The sequence below is a fragment of the Pieris brassicae genome, chromosome 3 (genome assembly GCF_905147105.1).
Source record: "Pieris brassicae chromosome 3, ilPieBrab1.1, whole genome shotgun sequence".
Classification (NCBI taxonomy): Eukaryota; Metazoa; Arthropoda; class Insecta; order Lepidoptera; family Pieridae; genus Pieris; species Pieris brassicae.
This window is the reverse complement of record NC_059667.1, coordinates 5,214,548-5,238,785: the sequence shown is the minus strand read 5'-3', so window position 1 is coordinate 5,238,785 and position 24,238 is coordinate 5,214,548. Positions and strand designations below refer to the sequence as shown.

Here is a 24,238-nt window from a genome sequence, read left to right as displayed (position 1 = left end):
TAGGCATAAAATGGCAGTATTTTTAACTGGTTGTTTTTTAAATATGTACAAAATGTATCCTAAAACTTAACTAATGGTAACACGATGAGGAACGGACGTAAGTCGCTCATTCAGGTAACAGAATTTCCTAATTTATTTATACAAACAATTTTTACAGTATTTACGGATTTATGTTAACAATTACTATACTTTTAATAAAAACTGGTTAATTAATGAAATGTGTGATAATGAGTTCGAAGTGAACTAAAAAGGGGTAGCATAACTCAAAACAGTTGGAATTCATGATGAAATTATGACAGTAATGGTCAATATATAATTGAAAATATCGATGAAATAATGTTATAAATATATAGGATGAATAGAGATTAATGAATATGCCGTAAAATTCTTTTAAATGTAGCCAAAAGTTTTAACCTAGAACCTAAGTCCCTACAACGAACTTTTTGGTTGTATTACTTAATTTTAAGTTGGCATAAACCGCCGCTAAAGCTAATGGTAACTGTTCACCGTTGTTGGAACGTTTTTACACTATTTTATAGTTAACAATATCAATTAAACAAGGAGGCAGTGATTATTGACAGTGTATGTTAGGTTTTCGGAAAGTCCTTAAAATAATTTATCCGGCGCAATAGTGACAGAAGTTAGATTTTCCCTGAAGATTTCGAAGGTTTTACAGAATTGTATCACCAATGTTGACCAATTTTTTTTTTGAGTTTAATAGAAACAAAATTACTAACAGACAGATATCCTTTAGGAACTTATAATTCGTACAGAAAGAAGTTTTTGCGTGTCACTATTATACCGCATTGTAGTTATGCCTAATTAATACAATAATTTTATGACTAATGTGTGGTAAATTACATCCCTACATATAATTATGTACTTATCAGGTGATTTAATCATAATAATGTATCATGACGACAAATGTTAATGAAAATGTTAGTTTAATGGTATAAATAGTTACAGTGCTAATAAACTATCTGATCATAAAGTTCATCACTGTGTTTTGACACAGATGAAATATGTTTATAGCACTAGTTGTGAAATGATTGGGTTAATAACTACTGAGTTGTGTTAGCAAACCACGCAGTCTGTGTATTGAATTTTAACCGAAGGAAAACTATTTCATTATTTTGCGTGGATTCAGGTTTGTGTGCAACGGACTGGACATTTAAGAATAGAGAACTTATTTAAAATGAACACATTAACATTATACAATAGTAAACAGCAAAACGTATTTATGAAATAATTTTACGGGTACATAAAGCTATGAAAGGTCGTTCAATATACAGTACATTTTATCTTAACTTTCGTATTATACGTTACAGTTACATGCGGTTCAAAGGTAAAGATCAAAGGAAAGTTTGCACAATTTAATGCGAAGTCTTTGCAGTAAAAATGCATATCTTGTGACTAAGTATAAGTTTAGAACGCGAGCCGCGCCAAGTTCCTATATAAGTTAGGATTAAACAGTACAATTGTATACAAGCAGTCTTGGTAAACACTGAGAATAAGTCCTTAGTGCTACTATCATGAATAAGTCATACAAAATTAAATTAAATTTTTCCGATAAAACACACCCAGTAAAAAATAAATCTACCGGTTAAACTCTAGATATAAAATGCAAACTAAAACAGCAATATTCATTTACAAAGAAACAACTCCTAAAAACAACGACTAACCTATCAAAAACTTATACTATATTTACAGGAATATATTATGCGGTTCTCCGATTGACAAATTTAAATAGCAATATATATTCTAATTAACACTAAGTAGTATACACTACCACGTATAAAACACGCATTCAAGTCCCTTACTAAAAATAACTATTAATCATAAATCAGTCTGTCAATTGGGACGTTATAATTTTTCACCCATCACACACATATAACGTCTACACTCGTCGCACAATCATTGAAGAATCGCGAAATTAATCGTCCATAAACGGCAACAACGCGGTAAAAAGGGTTTGTTAGAGGGAAGGTTCTAGACCGCAGTGTTCAAACAAGTAGGAACATTGCTAAGTGCGTTGGTGAACACAGGTGGTGGACGCGAACCGCTTCATAAGACAAGGGCGCGGCGGGAGCGAGGTTGTCGCTCATACATCGAGAACTACAAACCCTGCTCGGCCATATACTATCTGATTTCAGCTGAATTTAGCACGAACGGCACGTAGAACATTTTGCTTTCTAGTAACAAGTTCGCCGCTGCCTGGATCTGAAAGTGAACCAATTGTTAGGAGCTTTCTATTTCGAACCAACTTTCTCAAGTGATTTATCCCTATGCTTAAAATAAGACCACTTATTCAATATTGCAAATAAATATCAGATTCAATAGTTTATATGCAGATCTTAACAAAAAAATGACAGTCTGGAGGTCCAACCTTAATGATTTTTTTATATTTATGAAAATGTACCTCCGGTATTCTTGCGAATAATTCTTGTAGTCTACCAGGGTGATGTGGTGCAGCATGCTCTAAATAGCTCCGTAGAACTTGCACATATCGATCCTGAATTCCCTCCAACTCAACTTCTGAAATGAAATAAAACATATAAATAATCAATAACGATTCTTCGATATCTATATCTATAAAAATAGTTCAAATAATTAATGTAATAAATATGTATTTACAAAACATGAAAAACGCCCTTCTAGCATTTATTTATATCTGTGTACGAACGTCTCAGAAATTATTACTACTTAACTAAAAAACTCTAAATTTTGTCGCTAAATGAATGTAATTCTTTGAGAAATATCTTTAAACCGAATATGGAATGGTGGATTAATTACGGCATTTAATTATCTTGGTAATGTTTGTAGTAAAAATTACACGGTAATTAATTTCGCAGTTCTAAATTAGTAACCCTATTCGCCACTAGATGACGCTCAAAGACGTACAAAGACCAATGCCAGCAAGCGTGCGGTGCGGCGGTGACGTCACTCGCTCAGTAGGTCACTCCGATAGCGGGGCAACGACCGCGGCTAGCCGTTGACCTCCGCGCAATCGAGCTCGCGTCCTCACTCACTATAACTATCTCTCTCACACGCGTGCGCTTTTCCATACGTATTACGTTACGTATATATGCGTTCTTATTTAAAATTTTCGGTATTTACGTTCAAATGAATGATTTTTTGTTGACGAATCTCGTTAAAAATTTTGGTCATACAGAATTTTTGTCCTTGACAAAGAGTCCAAGCGAGAATATTTTATAATTTTGCAATCACTTCGTAGTTCATAATTACGTATCAAACTTGTTTGCGAACGTTACACAATAACGCTGACAGCGAGTTAGTACGGCTAATCTGCCTTTTTTTCACCGCTAGCAAAAGAGAAAGTTCCCTTCCGCATCTCACTTTTCGCTGAGAGTGAAATGCTGTCCCGTTCGACTGACGTAACTTAGCTAACGCATTGTGCTGTTGCGCTCTTCGTTACGCTTATAAATCTTGGCAGTGAGATTTTAGGTACGTGTATAGACTACGTACTTTTGCCCTTAGCAGCAATGTTTTTATGACTGTTTTTTTTTAAGAATCTTATAACTGCATAAATAGTTATGAAATATTATTTAAATAATTTATCTTAAAAAACATATTTTAAAAAGATTTTGCGTGTCAATTAAAAGGCAATTAAAGATACACGGCGGCATTTCTATAATGGATTAGGACGTGTTTATAACGATGGTCCTATACAGTTATATACGCCTACGCGCGGTACGTTGCGCAAGCGCTTTCCATTTCACTTCAACGAAGCTCTTAATGTACTAATATAAACGTTTCTTCTAATATTTATAAGTAACAACTTTATTGCTTTTAATTTTCTCAAATTTTAATATTTTGTTAAATATTCTATAGTATGAAATATCGAAAATTTAATGAATAAAGTTGGATGCATTCATTTAAGGAATTACATAGAAACCATAAATCACGGACCAAGGCGGTGTTTCATTGCAAGCGTTGTTAATAAATTTAAAACATAACGAGCGCTGACCCAGTTGCGATAATGCAGGATGTCATATTTTCATTACGTTGGGAATATGCTATATCGGTAAGCTAGTTTTCTTTTCACGTTCTAATAATTTTTCATTAACTCTTAGAAATTTGAATATTGCGTTGTAACACGTCTATTGAAACTAAATGACTTTGAAGAAGAAATAATTTATAAAATCAAAATTTGATTTAAAAAAAAAAACATTTTTTTTTAAATCTCACTTATCATACATATTAATATTAAATATACGTTGAATTTAATATTTTAGTACTTCTAAAGCTGCTTAGGTATAGGTAAACCAATCCACAATTTAACAGTTTAAATTCTTGAAAAGATTCGAAATCTAAATTTAAAAAAAAGAAATGTTTGGGTCTCCGGGATTTCAAAATAATAAAAGTAAAAAAAAGTAACTAATTTCCTTCCACATAAAACACAAATTTCCGAATTTATTTCAGTAATAATTGAGGTAAAAACACAAGACAAAATACGCGCTCTTTTCATTCTAAGTTCATAGACAATGGCGCCGTAAGCAGCTAGTTTTAACTAGAATAAGTAATTTACAATCTACTATTAATATCACATTTGCCGATATCATTCTGATATCATTATTTCGAGTAATAACTTAAATTATAACGTACTATAATCGTTTTCAGAAACGTCGCTTGTAAGTGGGTTACTTGTTCCATAAATCATAATGATCTTAACGAACTCATGTCCGAACTCACCAATTGAAAGACGTTTGTGAAATTCAACTCACTATAGGATAATTCTATTGGTTAATAATGTTTTTCGTGTTTGCTAACTTACAACATTAATACGCTAAGTTTATAATAAGTCTGTCCTATTAAACAGTCTTGCGGAATTTAACTATCAATATATAAATCAAAGAGGAGATTAATGAGATTTGATTTGAAAATACAAAAGCATTTGATTTTTGAAACTAAAATATATTTTTTAGAAATAAGATATTAAAATAAGCGAACTTTGTTCAGAATTTATTACAAAATCCTTACCACGATTGAACCGATAAGATTTTACCAAAAAACTAATGTATATCGATTATTCCGTAAGTCGCAATATCGAGTAGGTACTCGTCAAGTGAGTCAACGTCATAGGATGCCTAGCTCGTAACTGACCTACATTAACCGTGGGGCGATGCACCCCTGACTGGTCTATAAGTGGATTACTGCATGTACTATATACTATAAGCATAAATCTATTATGCGGCCTCTTTTATTAACTATTTTAACGCTCATTTAATTATTTATCGACATCAAAAAATTATGTGTAATATCTACCTAATTTTATAGAATTATGTTAAACCATTGTTAAAATGACAATCACATTACCAATCACATTACTAATTAAATATCTTTAGTGTATAATATAAATATTTATAAATATAATGTATCTTGTTGAAAACGTTATCAAGATAAGGAAACAATTCTATGTAAGTAACCTAAATAAGTGGCTAATTACTATAAGTGGTGAAAGGTTATCCATGAAAAATTAGTACAGCAAGTAAACTTTCCACTATCAATTAATTGACACTAGACGTTGTATAGCCCACTGATTTTCACAATTTGATCAATATTTGGTATTTATAGGAAATATTTCCTATGAATTCGAACTATTTTCTGCCGACCAAATTTTCCTATATTTTAACAAAAAGAGTGTAATTACTATGCTGTACTTATTTCGGTAAAAATATAAACTTACCCTGATTTAACAATATGTAGACTTTTAAACAGACGTACTCCTCCATCCGAAGCTGGATGCGCCTAAAGACACAAGTGATTTGTGTCATCTTCTCTACCACTAAACCCACGTCCAGCCTTAGCTGTTCTAATGTGATCGGCCTTCCCATGAGTGACGTTAAGCAGTTTTGTAACGTTCTAAGATTTGCGTTAACCTGGAAGAATACAATAATTATAACAGTGACAATAATAAGATGTAATCTGTGCCTGCTAGTTTATTAACGGTTTTTTTCACCAATAATGTACGGTTGTAGGTTATTTTACATAATTTCTGAGTTTTCGTTTTTGCTCTCCTCGATTAATACATTAACATTGATCTCCACAATGGAAAGTACGCGCAGCGTTCATATAATTTAAATACAATGATACATTATCATTTCTCTAACTCAGTGAAATGCTAATTATAAAATTTCTTCTATTCAGGTAAATAAATTATTGGATATTAAATATCAACAATGAAGTTATGATCAGATTCTCATGTTATTGTACGTAAAACAAAAAGTATATAGACTCATTAGCTGTTCACGTAATACTGTAACACATAAGCAAAAGGAAATGCACTAGACAATGAAAACAGTTTTTGTGTAACTACCGCGATTACCGATGCACTTTATGTAATATATGCAACAATAATTTCTTTTATTCACCAAGTTTCACTACAGTTATATATTTGATTTCTTAATTATTGGTTTAAATACATTTTGCAAATGCGTTCAATGGAGTTTTGCATCTGCATGAGTGTTGGAGTGCAGCTGAGACGACTTTCTATCGGTTATGCAACGATGCAGATCACGTAACTGCGCTCGCGCATATGGCGGAAGTGTACAGCGAATGTGACCGCTCGATTACCACTCGAGTGAGGCTAGTTACCGAGATTGCAATAACATTATATCAAATTCTATCGCTATTTCTATATATGGAAGCAATATAGAAAGTTACTCCATATTCCACACATAACTATATATAGCAATAATTAGGTTTTACTAACCTCCTGCATAAAATCATGTTCGTGGTCTGATGACGGTGGCGCATGAGCTAGTTTGCCATGAATTGCTTGATATGCCGCTGTTGTCAATACTGAGATCTCATGCCATTTTTCCATTAATAGTTTTGAATGTATTTCCATAGGAATTTCCATTATGAACGGTAACTTTTTCGTCCAAGCGACCATCTTGTGGACTATTGAATCTCCAATCTTACATAGCTTATCACCTATTTCTGACGTGTCGTGCAGGAGATCAGGTAAATGGCGAACAGTGGCGATGTCTTCCATTGCATCGCAATCGATCAGTGCTCTGATCATATGCAAGGCCCTATCTAGAGGTATCGCTCTATCTCTTGACGATGACACAGCACTTTCCAGTCTTGCCCTCAAGTGAACCACCTAGGCAAAAAATTATATGCGTAAATTAAAAAAAGTTTTGCACTTTATTTTAAGAAAAACTTCGATTAGAGCGACTTACCTCGCTTGGGTTTGTTAAAGCAGTCTTAAGGATGGTCCCATTAACGAGGTTCGGTGGGAGGGGTGGTAAAGGGTCTTTAGGTTTTTCCGGAGGTGACGCCCTACTGGTTGCAGTTGAAGTTTTTGGCTTCTTATGTTTCTTGTATTTAACCTTATATAAATTGTACACTGCACCACTATTTCGACCTCCTGGCATACGATCTTCTCGAACGGCTGTAAATATAATAGACATAGGTTAAAACAAAGTTATATAGTTACATTACAAATGTAAATGTAAAAATTCAATACCTTGTAGAACCATTCCTTGTTCTATACATTTTTTAAAGCGACAATATTGGCATCTATTTCTTTGCGCTTTTGTTATTTCACAGCCTCCATCAGCCACACATGTATATACTCGTCTATTCTGCACAGTTCTTTTGAAGAAACCCTTGCAACCCTCACATGTTATAATACCATAGTGGAGACCAGTCGCCTTATCTTCACAAATCATACAGATCATCGGCTGTTCATCTTCATCACGCTCAGCTTCAGGTGCGTATGTTCTTAACTCGGGTCGTGGTGCTAAGGGACTTGTATTTGGTACATTTGAAATACCAGGAACTCCTCCAGCAGCAGCACTAAGATTTAAGGCATGTATTTGCTGATGAGCTGGTAATTGGGAAACGTCCCCAGCCCATAATAATTCCATGTTTAGTCTTGGCCCTTGAGTTCGCCTTAACTCCCCTCCTAGATTTAACAAAAGTCGGGCTGCTGATTCTTCACTACATGTATTAGGATCTGATGCAGGTGGTGTTGGAGTATGAGAAGCTCCCGGGGATGGTTCTCCGCCAGAAGTAGGTGCAGGAAGAGTCCAGAACATTGTCCGGACTCCACCAGATTCGCCCATAATCACTGCGGGTGCTCCTCTCCATTGCGTCGAACCTCTTGCGCCTTTTGGTTCTAATGGTTGTGGTGGAAAATGACCGCCGATGAGTTCAGGTTTTACACCATTAATACAAGCCGCGGGGGGCCAATGATTTGGCGATAAAGAGGCGTGGGGACTTGGCGGGGGAGGAGCGAGGGCACGAGGTCTATACGAATGTGGGTGATCAGGGGGTGGCCCTTCTAATTTGACAGATGAATAATGGGAAGCTGGGGAGGAGTCATGCTTTCCAGCAGAAGATATTTCTATTTTAATGGGTGCAGGTGCACCTTCAAACTTGATGACGGAGTTAGGGGGGGCGGAGCGAATAACGGTTGGGTGGCAGGCAGCAGGAGAGGGTGAGGGTGAGCCACCGCCGTCAAACACGGGCGGCGGGTGCGGCGGCGTGCTGCAGCCGGCGTCTGCCATGCGCGGAGACGGCGGGCCAGGGTCCGGCGAAGACGTGCTTGTGTCCGCTGCCGACTCGCCTGCAACACCAATGACGATCAACAGTAGTCCACAGAAACTTAGTTTTAAAATGATAAATAGAAACTAGGTGAAATGTCAACGACCGCGCGGTAGTTTAGAGCGGGGTGAGAGGCGGGGACGCGACACTGCACTTCCCGCGCCGCCGACTAGATTAGCCGGTTGCGTCACGATGCGAGTGTTGCGGCCCCGACCACACTGAAAACTAATCCATTAAATGAAAATCCTCTCAAAGTAATTTGTACATACCGGCGTCCATGCAAATACCTACTATCGATTGTTTGACTTTGTTAACCGAATAGTTATCAGATTATATAAGAATGCGGAACACGGAAAATATGGAAAATTTATTGAAAATATAGGAAGCGTGGCCGCACGTTGCAGTGAACGAACGCGAGATGCGGCGTGGAGCGCGAAGAGAAAGTGAAAGCAGCGCGCGCGCAGATGCAATGTGCCGCCCGGAAGCGTGAGTTCGCGTTACTCTACTCACAAAGGGTCCTATGTATAATATTTCATAGTAAAAGTAACATTATATTAAATAATTCTTATAAAACACTATAAACCTTACAAATTATAACTATATTCTAAACTACCTAAGATCCTCATTTAAACGAATAAAACATTATATCATAATATTTTGTCCATACGAGGAACAAGAAAAGTTAATAAATACAAAATATTAAACAACTCCAATATTAATATGTCACTAGTATTAACTTTACCGACTTTTTACTAAATCCATATGCGTTGATTACCCTTAAACATAGTAATTCACTTGTCTCGTAGCACAAACCGCGTTTATTTTGTCCGCGACATAACGCGCGCGGGAAATTCGGTTGTTTACGCGTGGAAGAAAGTTTTCCAGCGGGCGTCGGGCGTCGGGCGTTAGGCGCAATGAGCCCGACCTACCGCAAGGCTTCTCCCCTCTCCCCCTCCAGCTATTAGGTCACACGGCCGTGCGTGCGAACTGCAACCGCACAATGACTAGTGCACGCGTGCACCGCTCTCGCTTCGAGGACGATCTCTATTTCACTCAGCGTCCTTTGCCACATCATTGGTGGGGACCGATCTTTCTAGCCGCGTGATGCAATTGGCTCTAAGGTCCTAGGATTGCATAGATAAACTTTAGTTAGGAGTATATTGGTAACACCGTATTAATAGTTAGACTTGTCCGTTGCAACTTGAGAATTTATACTACAATTAGGAATCATAGCGGGGCCATAAACTCATCATTTCATCATATTTCTACAATGTTCTTTGGATAATGCTTCACTGTATTAGCTTTAAAACTTCAAATTTGAACTAAAACCACGGAACACAGAGATTGCGTAATAGTCTATTTTTCGATCGCTGCACGAAGGTCGAATGCGGTCATCAACCGAGAAAAGTAGGTCAATCCTACCCCCATTCTTCCACCCTGACGCCACGTGTCGCTCTGGGCCGAGCCATGAGCCCTTGTTCACTCTATTTATAGCGTTACATAACAGACCCGTAATTTTATAACTGTCCTATTATATATTGATGTATATAGACCTGGGTACTCTATATAAGGGCTGTTTAAGTTAACCCTTAAGCAAGTTCAGAACGTTTGTTATAATAACGGTAATTATAAAAAATACTTATCTATTTATGTTTACATAGATAGTAGCGTTTCTTATGTCACAAATTTCTAAGACGTAAAGAAGTTAATTTCATTAGATTAATACACAAAAAAAAATTCTAGACACTACTTTTTCCCATATACAGCTTCGGTTGGTTCCTAAGTTATTCATATGTTTATCGTAATTGGTGTCCCAATAAAATAATATACTATTTCGTAATATGTTATAACTATAAATTTGTGTGTGAATACAAGTCAATGTAAGCGTTTGGTTATTTATATTCAATTTACAGTTTTAGAATAACGCTAATTAAATTAAAAAATAAATTAGATACTGAAATACGACTGAATAGTAATACTTTAAAAATAGGTACAATCAATCGGCAATGTCAATAGCATCTAAAAAACTTAAATTGGCGAAACATTTACGCAACGAGGCGTGTCATTTGTACGTTCCTGTTTATCTTAACAAGTAGCACGCGAGGGGTGCGTCATGACGTTTAGATGTAGCGTCATAAAACGTCACTTCCCCGGTTTACGCTTGCGTATCGTCATATCAGTATCTTGTGAAAACTTCATTATTAACCCCCTTTCTTAATTTGCGAAATTACATAAAAATAATTAGAAATGTTCTCTTAGAAGCAAGTTAGGTAAGGTATTTTTAACAATGTCTGAGTTTATACGCGATTTATTTTTGTAGATGCTGTTATAAATTTGAGAGATTTTTATATCAAACCATTGCTATGACAATATTTTTTTTTAATATTTCGGATTTAAGGGCGATTATTTATATTATTTATCAATTACACCTTTTATGACCATGAAGACCTTGATAAAATAAGCTAATTAAAACGCTTTTGCTTTTTAATACGGGTTTATAAGTTTTGTTTTTAGTTTCATAACCGAAGCTATTCAGACTCAGTCACTCGAGCCAAATGTACAGCAACGAACACGTCTTTCACTCTTGTATTATTCATAAGGTCACGATTGCAATTACGATTACTTTCTTGTCGATATTTAAATTTCTCCCTTAAAAATGAAAACACAATCTCTTTGTTTTTGTTGAAATTTACTTTAAATTTGTTTTTACTGTATTACTAATACTAGAACTAAATCGTTATCATTATTAAACGTTCTCTTTTATTTGTTTATGTTTTAACTTGGTAGGTACATTCAATCTCATCGCATTTACTTATTTAGAACCTAAACGTATGAAACCATTTTATAGTCCAAAATATGGAAACTCTTGTATAAAATCAAAAAACTAACAATAATCTTGTAAAAATTATTTTTATTATTTATTGTTTGAGTCTTTTGAAATGCACTTAAACTATATATTTGTCGTCGTCACTCGTATCAAAATCTTTATTGAATCATTATATATAAATAAGACTGTTAGTACTAGTGTATGCTTTATGTTACCGTTCGAACAGTTGAAGTTGTAGAGATTGTGCCTTACCAGTGTATTTAGGAAGTAAAATGAATTAAGAATGAATAATAAGTAGATATTACGAGTCGTTCGTAACTCGACATTGGAGCGATACTTGTTGAACCGGATTTGGTTTCGGCAAATTATTATTTCACGTTTTAAGTGAAAGTTCCATTTCACATCACTTTTATATTATACTTCTTATATTATTCAATGTAAGCTTATGTCTGCAAAAAACTACATTGAAGAATATATAAATTAAATATTCTGTTATAAATTATAATAGTTCACTTTAATTACAATGGAAGTTTATTCTTGAGGTGCGAAATAAAAAAGGCATGAACTATTTATGTTGAGACTAAAAAAAAACATCATATTTGTCTTTATTCCTCTTATAAATTAAACGCAAATAACATGACATTGACTTATCCTTGTAAATTTTAATAGTTATCGCATTTCCTAGTTTATTCGCATTCTCGCATTTCATTTCCCAGTTATTTATATAATAAATTTTTTTTACGTATATAGAATTAAATACACATATAAAAAGAAAAAATGGAATTATAACAACGATTCTATGACACGTCAAAGAGTAGTGCAACTAAGGTTAGGAATTTAATATTTTCTATATTATATTTATTATATTACTAAATTATGACGAGGATTATGGAGTTATTAACGGGGAGATTGCCTTATAATTAGATTTTATTTCTGTGTGCAATGCAATTTAAAACGCTTAAAAACGTAAGCATTATAATCGCAATAGAATCACGTTGAAATGAAAACGAAATTACTGTACGGAGCGCATTCGAAAGTGGCAAGAGAATCGTGAGCGGGGTACGGATTGCTGCGAGAGATCTTTGGAATAACAATACAATTCGTTCCTGACCTTCCACTGATTAATGTGATTCTATTGGTTGAATGTAACATTGATAGAGAGACGGTATGTACACATACAAGCATACATTTTATCAATAATACGACTAATAATTTCGGTTTGAACAAAATGTTTTTGTTTAAATAATTTCCGATTAAATAAATCGGAAATTATTACATATTTGTATTTTGATTGATACACGACTAATGAAAAAGATTTTAAAAATTTACAATCATATTAATGTGGGTTATGTAATGTGGGTCGTCGTAGGTACAAATAGGTTTCGTAGCGCGTAGCATTGCTACGAAGTATTTACTGATGTCTCTTCGATATAAATTTAGTTATATCGTTGAGAGCCTTCATAAAATATTAAATATTTGTAAAAATATATGTTACAGAAACAGTTATAAGCTGACGTATGTGTTTTGAAGAGATCGGCTTTGAAAATGAGTCGTTTTATTGAATGATACACTAGCTGTAATAGGTTATTATATACAATTAATAATATGCTACTCACCATCGCTACTACATCGGGAGTCAACTTTCCGCCTCTTCAATTTGAGGTCTTGGAACAGACTCATGTTGTCCAGGTCACACGGGCCGCGGCTGAGTGTCATTATTCCTGTTAACAAAAAAATGTATAGTTTTATATCTTATTCAATGTATTATAGACTTGGGACATGACAAGATATTAGTAATAACCAGATATTTATTTACTAACGATGTATACACGCTAGGATTATAGATGAGAGAAAAATGTTAACAATAAAGCCAGTATAAACCTTATCATATTTATAGAATAAAAAATCGATACTACAATTATAATGTAAACATAAATATTTCAACTAACAGTAATAATCTAAACATCGATTGACGAAGGACAAAGTGCGATACAGCAAAATCGTACATTCAAATAAAATACAACGCAGTACCCATATTCTTTTATACAGCAGGTGTTAATCCCTACATAATATATCACATACATTGAGTATAATAGCACACGTTGTAAATCAACGCGTAAAGAATCGTGTAGGTACACAATTTAATGTATGTATGAACCTACGTCATCCTGACAGTTGGCATATATAGACTTGTGAGTAACGTCATAACTTAAATTGTAATGTGCATACGTGTACATTATTCTACGTCCTTGACATTGGCAAATGTCATGAATATTTAATTTTAATTACCAAACTATTTCAGCTGGTACGTAAAAAATCATCAAAGAACGACATTTTTAATGTCGCATATGTATTTACAATTCTCCGTCGCATTTCAACAAGTTTTAAATAAGGATTTGGAATATTTTAAAATGCAAGATCAACAAGTTTAATTTACGCAATATCATAGAGAAGTTGAAAACATATTGTAAAGTAGATTAATTACATAAAATAACGATTTCAAGGTTTTATTTTATTTTAAAGTATATAAGTGTACAGTGTGTCACTGCCTTAAAAGTACTAGCACAGATATACGATGTAATACCGTCATAAGTGACGCATTCAAAATAGTGAACCTACGTAGAAAGTCTCTTACGTAGATCAATAAGAAACTACTTTCGTCATACTTTTACGATCATAGATCATTCTGCCGTGAAGAGAAAATTATAAAAGTTTCATATCTTAATGTTTATGAGAACATTTTATATAACCTACGTACAAAATGACGAAACATTTACTTGATTTGTTTTAGTGCAGGATATTTTTGCGGTTCGTTTAAGTTTTTAGACGATGTGTCTATCAAAGCAAACTTAAATAAACCTTATTTAGAATTAAACCTTATTTCTTACATTTATTCCAAGATGTTTTATAATAAACATCAGTTGATCGTATTTTCAAATTTTCTTTTTATAAATAACATAACTGCTGACGTGTAAATTTTTTGGCTCGCATATTATCAATTAAAAATTCGTGTCAAAGACCTTGATAGTGTCGCCTTAATGAAGCTAATAAAATGTCTGTGTAGTGCGTCGGGACTTCTAAATAAGTTTTGTTTAAGGTCGGTGTAGACTTCCGCAACTCAATAGGAAACGGCTATGTCAAATATTTAACACAGGTTTATTTTTAAAAGACAGAAAATTTGAAAATTTTTGAAAAAAAATAAGAACTTTTGATCTCGATATATTTATTTATAATATGACTAAATTAACGTTTCTTAGTTATAATTTTTCTTTATCTTCTATAAATAATCTGAAATATAGCAATCCAGTAAGCAATGGACCATACTCATTTTTTAAAATTTTCATTATTAATAATGATAACAAAGGAATTTAAGCTGTTTTAAGGTGTTCTATAGATCAATAATTAATTTGTAAGTAAAAACGGTCCGTACACCGTGTATGTAAAATGTAATAATAAAATATGATACCGGTTAGACGAGTAATGACCTTTCTAAGTGGGTTCAAAGTTTTCGGGTGGACTAATTCAGTTTGTTTAGACATTTAGTCACGCACATAAAGTAGCAAAACATTTTAGTTTAATAAAGATCGTTATTTAGTAAATTTTCATAAGAATTATAGAGCAATTCCTCTGCCTATCTTACTCTTACTGTCTCTCTCTAAGTTCTCAGCCTTCGACTTTGCACGGAAATTCGAACCCACGATAGCCACATTTATAAGCACTACGCGTTATCAATGAAGCCATGGACAAGTTACTAGTTTTAGGACATAATTTCTTTATAAATCGATTGGCGTAAGTATATGTGATTTAAAACCCATGGTGGGTACTTAACAATATTCCATATGGTCTGCTTGAAGTTAATATAAATTCATTGCATGAAGTTCATCTTAGCGGTCATTGGAAGTCGGAAGAATAAACAGTTCCGGCTACAATGTCACTGCCGGTGCGAGGCCGACTTGTTTCGGTGACAATTTAATACTTTAGCAGGGTTTCATTGGGTGATATTTAATCGCTTTCAAAACACGAAAGTAGTTTTATGTTCATTTTAACGTAATTTAAGATAATATTGTCAATGTCTCTATTAATCCAGTAACCTACGGTATTTTATTCATTTTACAGGTGACTCTGCATCACGTTACATAATTTAAAGAAGTTTATTTAATATGGTAAAGCCTTTAAATTTTCTTATGTAAGCTATTTTTCCAGAGGTTCGATTTATGATATCCTGATCAGGATTTAGATAGCCTTCGTGTGCACCTTGACATTCAGCTGCGCACGATTACATTGATCGACCGTTCCATTTTAAAAACCTCTATTAACTTCCGATTTAGTACTTCCTGTATGATAATTATTTAAAAAACTTCTTAATAAACAAACCTCTTATTTTGTAACATATACTCGTATTTGTAAATGTAAGATTTTTTAAAATTTTTATGAGACTAAATCTTTTTCTCAATTTATAAGATTGAGTTATTTATAAAATTAATAGTTAGTATTACTGGTTTTGATAGTTAAATTTGTTAAATTTGAATATTGTTCTAATAAATGGAAATATTCTAATTGCTACAAATATATTTATAAAATCTCTCATACATGTTTGACATGTAAGGAAAAAAACTTAACCAGTCACGAATTCTCAAATGTAACAATGAACATTATGGTTGTTAACAAAACTATTATTATCTGAACAGGCATCCTCCCACTATACTGTTTTGAAAGGAAGTGACATTATACCTTTTCGCTTTCACCTCATTGGAAAGTGAGCGTAAAAAACGCATTTTGGCAGCGACAAAACCATGAGGTCATTGACTTTAACAATTGATAGAGTATAGACATAGGGAAGCCATATTGTTTTAAAGGAAAAATCCTTTGTTTGTTTTTGTTTATCAGATATTTATGCAGTTCATGTATTTCTTGAATTAAATTCAAGCAAAATAATTTTGGATAATAAACAAACTTGAATTTTTATTTAAACCCAAGAGAATCTGTTTTGTCTCACTCTAGTCTAATTCGTATTCCGTTAAAATAATTTTCGTGATCGTGATCTATGAGACGATTTGAGAATGTCATGGCGAACCCAAAACGTGTCGTTGTTTCGCAATCCTCCGATTGTTATTTCCAAATAGACAATACTTATTCTAGTAATAAAATTGCAAATGTATTTAATGCTTCGTTTAATTCGTATCAATTTCATATCAATATGATTTTTTTATTAAAGTAAATGTAACGAACGTCGAACCACAGGTTCGAATATGGTTTATTTTAAAATATGACTATAATGAATTCAATTAGATTCAAATTAAAATGTATGTTTAATTTTAGCAATAGTAAGAAATATGAAATAAATAAACTGAGTAAAATAAGGTATTACAACAATTTAAGTTCGTGTGTTTGGATATTTGTGATTACTAAACATTGACATCGTTGACATTGCATTTTTTTAAAATACATTCTATATTGCGACTCATTACAAACGAACCACCGCGTAGCGCGTAGCACTTGCTACGAGCTACGAAACTAAGGAAATTTTCTGGCTCTGCAAGATTTATGCTTTTTATTTTTTAAATATAAGATTTTAAATCAAATTTTAAATTAAAAAATATATAAATTACCCATTGTAGAGGTCATCGTCTGCAGTTGAGTTGCATGTGCGGAGGCGTCTAGCGCCTCGGGCCCCAGCTTTTCGCCAGCCGACAGCTTGCTTAGCACGGCAAAATGCACATAACACAAAGTTCAACGTTTTCTAGTCACCGATCACCTTTTCAATTTACGTCTTCTAAAAGAAACACCAACTATCAGCATAGTTTTTAACGCAGCACTATGCACGTTCCTGCGAAGAAGGACACGGGGATAACACAAGTGAAGATTGATAGCGTCAGCATGCGCGCTCTCTCAACCTCTAGATTCGGCAAAACCACGATAACGACTGCGCACAAATGTCGTCATGTCGAAATTCGAAACACTTTCACCTAAATATTCCGGCTCCGTTTCGGCAGACGCGGGCGTCGCTCTCGGCGCTCACGCACACACCGTTAACTCAGTAATTACGTACTGTAAAAATTGAGCTAGTGTTTTTCGTAGTCGACCTTATGACTGAAGTGCTCACCACCGAAATATAGTTATCTCTGTCTTGAATTCATTCACAGTTACGCGAGGCGTTTTTTGTTTCATTTTTTTATCTTCGTCGAGGACGCGCGTGTGAGTGTGCGATTTCGATAGCGAGGTCGATGAACTCGACAAGGGATTTCGTTAGATGTGCAGTAGAATTTCAGTGTTAGGTTGGCTTTGATGTGAGTAACCAATATGTTACGGCGTGGCAAGGCATGTGCGGTTCCTACGATGGGGGAACTTCTCAATAACATCGTTAAGTAGGTCAGCCGCGTGCGCACACGCTGTCATGGCATCATATGAGCATCTGCTAACTTTATTTGGGCGTTTATTACAATAATTCTTGGTACAGATTGATCACTGTAACTATTATAAGCAATAATTAACCAAAATCATATAAACGCATTAATTACGGAAATGTAAATTTAAAACTTGTAAAAAAATAAGCACTCATTTAACCTACACCAGCTATTAGTTTTTGTCCAAAAGGTTAGACGGGCGATGGCACAGTTTGGTGTTGGATTACATTAAAATAGAGTTCATTCGCATCGGCCTCTATTTAAAAATATCTAGATTACTGATTCATTGTGTTAACAAAGAATAATTTATATTAAACAGATAGGAAGCTATTCAAAGTATTGTAATTAAAGATATTTATTTTACAATACAAAGTATTCAAAAATTGAGTCATACCTAATCAACAGTTTATTATTTTTTATATAGTATATTGTTTATTAAGTCTCAATTAATTAGTAAATTGTTAATTTTTACCTTTCTTACTATATTCCTAAACCTTAAAATATTGAACAGAGAATGAAATTACAAAACAATGTATTTTTTCAAATGGTTATCTGGAAAACTTTGTGGTCGTATGCGCATAGTCAGGTAGTCAAATATATATTTGGTAGTGAGAAACTGGGTTAACTATTCTCTTGTACAGAATATCCAAAATGACGCAAAGTATGCACTAAAAAGAGGTGAAAGCGAACCCGCGGTAACCCATTTTTATTCAAAAACAGGAAAGGCGTCATCAATAACGTTGAAATCAGTTTTGTATTTCGACACTCCGTGAATTGTATGTCGTTTTTCATATCACTATAATATGCATTTTGTATATATATATATATACATATATTGTATTTATATATATACTGTATTATATACGTACTTGTGCTTATTTTTATGTTGTTGTGTGAAAATTATTCATATTTCTATAAAAAAAAAATATTTTTGGTAAGCGTTATCATAAGGTACTAACTTGATAAGATCTTATCTCTCGTACGCCTAGATTCTTAGGTCGAAAGATCTGTGTAAAGGTGATTGACCTAACTGGTGAATTTAATCTTATGAGATTTGCAATGTTAATAAACCTGGGGTTTGATAAGTGACGTATATCCGATAGACAAGATTAAAATGTTGTTGTAGTGATGTATCCTGCCGATAAATATGCTCCTAAATATTTGAAATTATTATATTCGTAGTTTATGACTTGTTATATTATTCAGACAACGCAGCGGTTTGTTGATGGTTATCGTACAAAACATAATTTATGAGTTGCAATGTGTTTCTATTAGGGGGGTAACATACAATCTTCTATTTAAGTGGTAACTGCTCTTTGGCTTCTTAAAAAAAAACAAATATATTTTATTCCTAAGCTAGGAAGCCGGATACTTTATATTAAGAACAGAAATTGTAATTAACTCCAATTCAATAAAATTTTAGAGGCAAAAATTGAGGCGGTATTTTATTTCTTATAATTTTTTAACACAATATATATGCAAATAAATAAGCGTGTTCCTGTGTGTGAACGCAACATGAAAGACTCGCTAAGTGTATGATAAAACTGTATATGAAAGAAATTAGATCACAATAATTGGTACTACTCATTCTATCCAAATTTGATAGCAAATGGTGATTAAATTTTTAAAAGCAAAGTGCCTTTATTGCGTAGGGGAGTATTTGGACCATAGATTTAACACCGATTGTAAATAATTTAACTTTAAAATTATTTTATGTTCTTAATAAGATATTGTAAAAATTTATATGACATTTGCATTAATTATATGTGGTGATTGTGCGGATATTTGTAATTGATCAATCTGACCACTGTACCACTTTCTTGGCAAATAAACGATTATTATTATTAAAGAAGGCAGTAACAGAGTAGGATATTTTTTTCTTATATAAACACCAGTATTTTATTGGTACATACATTACAAGTGATAAAATTCAAGATATATAGAAACAAAACAGTCATTAGTGCAATTTTCGTCACTGTTAACTGAGTGAGGTCATTCACACCTTTATCGGCGATATTTGGATTGTCGACAACTTACATATTCATGGGTTTGATGTCCCTTTAATTTTCACACATGCACATATAATAATACCCGGTCGTTATTTTAAACTCACAAACACTGCAACCATTAAGGGTTTCCTTCTGCAACTGTTTTGAAGTTCACTATTATTTACAGCGTATAGGTCAACCATCTGCACCTCTAACATATCATCTTATATCAAAGATACGCTGGATTTCTTTCGATATTTTACTTTATTGTACAAGTGCACAAGGGCTCAAAAAAGCAAAAGCTGTTGGAGGACCGTAAGTTCGAGCGCGTGAACTTAGGGGTTGAGACTCGCACGCTTAACTTACAAAAATTGGTTGAAATTATTTATTTAAAATTTTACAAAATACACGACCACCGAAATAAAATAATCTAAGCTCACTAACATACAAATTTAAATAAATTTTCAGAATTCTTGCTGAATAATGTCCTTTATTTTATAGTTTCCGTCTATTCTGTATATATCCCTCCGCGAGAATTACTTAAATATCTTATGTTAAGCGTGAGTGCGATTTTCCAAATATTTCCTAAGATTAAAACTTAAACAACTGTCAAAACTGCAAGTTCACTGTGGTTAAGCCACTGCCTTCATGAATCAATCATAATAAACAATTGTATAATAACTTAAGGTTCGAACGCAAAATTTGAAAGTAGTACATTTAAACAATAGTTGTCATGTCATTGACACAAGCGCCTTCATTGTTCAATCAGTTTAGCGGTAACCAAGTAACAATTAAATGCATGTCCTAAACCGCCAACGGAGATTGTATCATTAGAAAGTTGGATGTATTGATTATTGTACTTGCAAATTAAATTGATACATTTAGTTATTAGACAGTTTCTTACAAGAAGTAGGGAACTTCATCTTCGAACTTCACTCTGAACGAATACTTACGACTAAATATAAAAAAGAAGCAGTACGATAGGGAACCTTCTTTACTGAATAAAAATAAATTACATAAATAAAACAAATAAAAAACCCAAAATATTTTTGATTAAAGTTTCATTAAATTTGTATACGAATATTACAGATATTTTAGTATTTTCTATTTCATTGTTCTGATTCAGATATTATTCAAAGTTAAATAATGTTTTGTCATGTTTGTTTCCAAAGCGGCACAACAAAACTTTCAATAGCTTTTTGAGATTTACATTACTTTTATAAGAGAATTAGTGTAAACAAGACCGAGGTTGAAAATACGAAATTATGTTGTACAGCATCAGACAAATCAATGAGTGAAAAACTTTATGTTTTTACTAACGTTATGATATAGCAGATCTAACAAAAAAATCAAATTATTTGTAAAAATAGTATTAGAACCAATTTAGTAACACGTACGTGATTGGAAGTGTACACGGCGTTACATAATGGTAGCATTGTGTACGCGCCGCGTGCCTTCGGGCAGCGCCGACTTCGCCTGCGTCACCCAGTTTCACAACTCATCCACCACCACTGTTTTCACTTTTTCGCTGTCAAGAACTCGCCGATAAACAAACTTACATTTACTTGATAATTTCGAAAATATCGTAAGATATCAAACATAGTTCTAAGTCTTGATACTTTGTACTTAAGTTCAAATTACGAAAACCCATCCGAAATAGTAGAAAATGTATTGTGGCGAATATTTAAATAGAAGGCCGTATGACGAGCGGCAGCGAATCTTAATTTAAGTCGTATTCACTCCTAATAATATTGGCTTTATTCTGGCAACGTTATGTGCTAAGACTGTTATCAGTTATCAAGGAGTTGTAGAAACCTCGAGGCTGGTCAACGACCTTTTTTGGTTACTTGTTCGCCATCGAAACAAAAGGTTTATTTTAATTGAGACACAAGAACCTTGAGATTCCAAATTACCAGTGTTGTCTTAGGTTATTGTTGCTTGTTTCATAATATTGTAACGTTATTCATTTGTTCTACTAAATGTCAGAAATTGCTAAACTATAACTGTAAGGGACAGTTATTTTATATATATGATATTATAATATTTTACAGTGAGATATGTCAATATGTATTTTAGTAGATAAAATCAGAACCAGACATACATGTATATCTTGAAATAAATAAGAAAACAATGAATTCTGCTAACTTATCACAACAGTACGGTGAAGCTGACATTGCCTCTCACTGGGACACGTAATATGAGTTACGCAAAAGGTCTTTACCCTTGTTTATTTAGGACAATTTTTTAAAGTGGTATTTTAAAATAAGTGTGTCTAAATTTGATTCCAATATACAATTTTCAACTAGCATAATTTTAAAGTAATTTCTTACATCAATACTTTTTATCTCTTACATTCATAAAAGCCTTTTTATATGAAAAGTACACCTATAACTTTCCAAACTTCACACATATCACTGGATCGGTTTTTTGACATAAATATGTCTTTTGATATTTAACAATTGGGTAACATAAACAGGAAAACTATACGAAAAAGATTACGTAAAGAAGATACACTGCTTCAGTGTACCGCTTGATTCAGAAAGTCACTATAAATTTATTTCCTGTTTCGTGATTAGACATTAATTTAAGTAACCAAAGTTCACGAGAAGAGATAGTACCCTCTTCAAAAATATTCAAAATTATTTATAAACTTTCTAGATTTTAAAGAATTCCCATTTAATGTAAATTTTAAAAGGATTGAATTTTTTATCGATATCATTCGTTATAAGGAAATATACTAAACACTTGTGAACTAGATTGTTCGTGATTTAATTATTCGTATCAAGAGTAGCATTTTTAAGTAAGCGATTAACCCGGTTATACTGTTGGCCTGCAACTTCACGCAATACAGAACAGACATACCTATATCTTCCTATGGATATACTACAATACAAATGCATTAGATGTTGACTAAATTTTTACTTTCGATTATTCATAAATTTATGTTAATAAGATTATTTTTACTCTGACATCTTGAAACAATATTTATTTACAAGTCAAATTTGAGTCTCATTAATATTTTTAACCTCAACATGTTAATAAAATCAATATCCAGTCTTCTTCAGCAGTGGTTTAAATATATATTGGGATAATTGGGTTAGTCAGCTGAGAGGGTGTTAGTAACGAACATGCGATCACGCGATGCCACAGTAACACATTAAAGAAACTAAGGAAAATGCCTTCCGGGGTGAACGGCCTTGTTGCGTAAAGAGTGGCGCAACCTGTGCGGGCGCCCCTCTACCGACCTACAGTCGACGTATGGGGCTGATGGAATTTTACGCTTGATTTTAGCCTAACATATACGTATATAAAGTAAAATATGTTATTACTTTTTCGGAAGAATTGTAATGAATGTACTCTTTTTCACTATTTACAAACTTGACGAAATCAACACAAATTTAATTAATCGCTATGTTACCTTCAAAAATAGAGGATCTATTTTTTCATTATATAAAATTTTCAAGTTATTTTCGACGTAATTAAAAAAAGCTTGGTTTTTATTTTATTTTGTAAGAACACATTATCTTTATCATTAAAAGTACTTTTGGTAAGAAAATCTGACGTTGAATAATGAATATAACGATTTTTTACCGTAAATTATAAGTAAATGACGAAATGAAATTTAACACCTAGGTCAAGGTTCTGCTTCTCTTCGAAATGGGAAAATTGCCACACATCGACCTTAACAGTGTCGGCCACGAATGTATGGCGAAATATTTTTGTACTCAAACTGAATTTCATAATTTCTAGAATCACCGCTTTTCTAATAGCTTATATATTTTACTGTTCTATATGAATAGCAAATGCAGACAACAGCAAAAAATTAGAAAAAATTATTTATTAAAGTTTATTTTGCAAAAAGTTTAAAATTAAAAAAAAATCTTATTTTTTTTCGTAATTTACAGAATTATCAAATTTTATTTCTAAAAATTACTTCAAAGATCTTTCTAAATTTGTATAAGTAGTAGCTATGCTAAAGAAAATGGAAAGTTAGTTATACAACGGCCACTTGAGGCGTGAAAGGCGTACGATTTTAATGTCAGTCGTGGTCAAGGTTTTGTTAACCATTTAAGATCTTTAAGATTTTATCTTTGAATTAACGTTTATCGATGATGGTAAAGGGCCGTCAAATTTGTAATACAAGTGTTTTCAAACGTGATTTCTTAAAAGTCACCGTCTTACAAAGCTCTAATAGATATGTTAATTACTGTGATGTACATTGCGTTTATCATCAGTGATAGAATTAGTATTTGACTTAATCGAAATACTGTTTCTCGATCATAAAAAAATATTATAATTATTTAACTTCACTAATCATTATATGTAGTTTTAAATTGCAAATATTAATTACACCGCAATGCAAACAGTATTTAAGGTAAGAAATTTAGCTTATTAATCCTTTCCTATCCTTTTTAATCCTTTAAAGCACAATTAATATTATT

At 33.1% G+C, this 24,238-nt stretch overlaps 1 protein-coding gene across 2 annotated transcripts; it reads right to left on the bottom strand.

The window, feature by feature from the left end:
• Positions 1 to 378: 378 nt before the first annotated feature.
• Positions 379 to 17,148, bottom strand: LOC123707628 (hormone receptor 4-like). 2 transcript variants are annotated; one of them, XM_045657859.1, is made up of 8 exons: positions 17,014 to 17,148; positions 13,021 to 13,125; positions 7,496 to 8,599; positions 7,209 to 7,420; positions 6,734 to 7,129; positions 5,708 to 5,900; positions 2,420 to 2,535; positions 379 to 2,220 (listed from the first exon to the last, which is right to left on the bottom strand). In XM_045657859.1, exons 1-8 carry the CDS (start codon positions 17,027 to 17,029, stop codon positions 2,140 to 2,142), a joined length of 2,223 nt encoding a protein of 740 aa, XP_045513815.1. In that variant the 5' UTR covers positions 17,030 to 17,148; the 3' UTR covers positions 379 to 2,139. The 2 variants fall into 2 exon arrangements, with proteins under 2 accessions (XP_045513815.1, XP_045513816.1); XM_045657860.1 differs by lacking the exon at positions 17,014 to 17,148 and adding an exon at positions 13,354 to 13,411.
• Between the last annotated feature and the right edge of the window lie 7,090 nt (positions 17,149 to 24,238).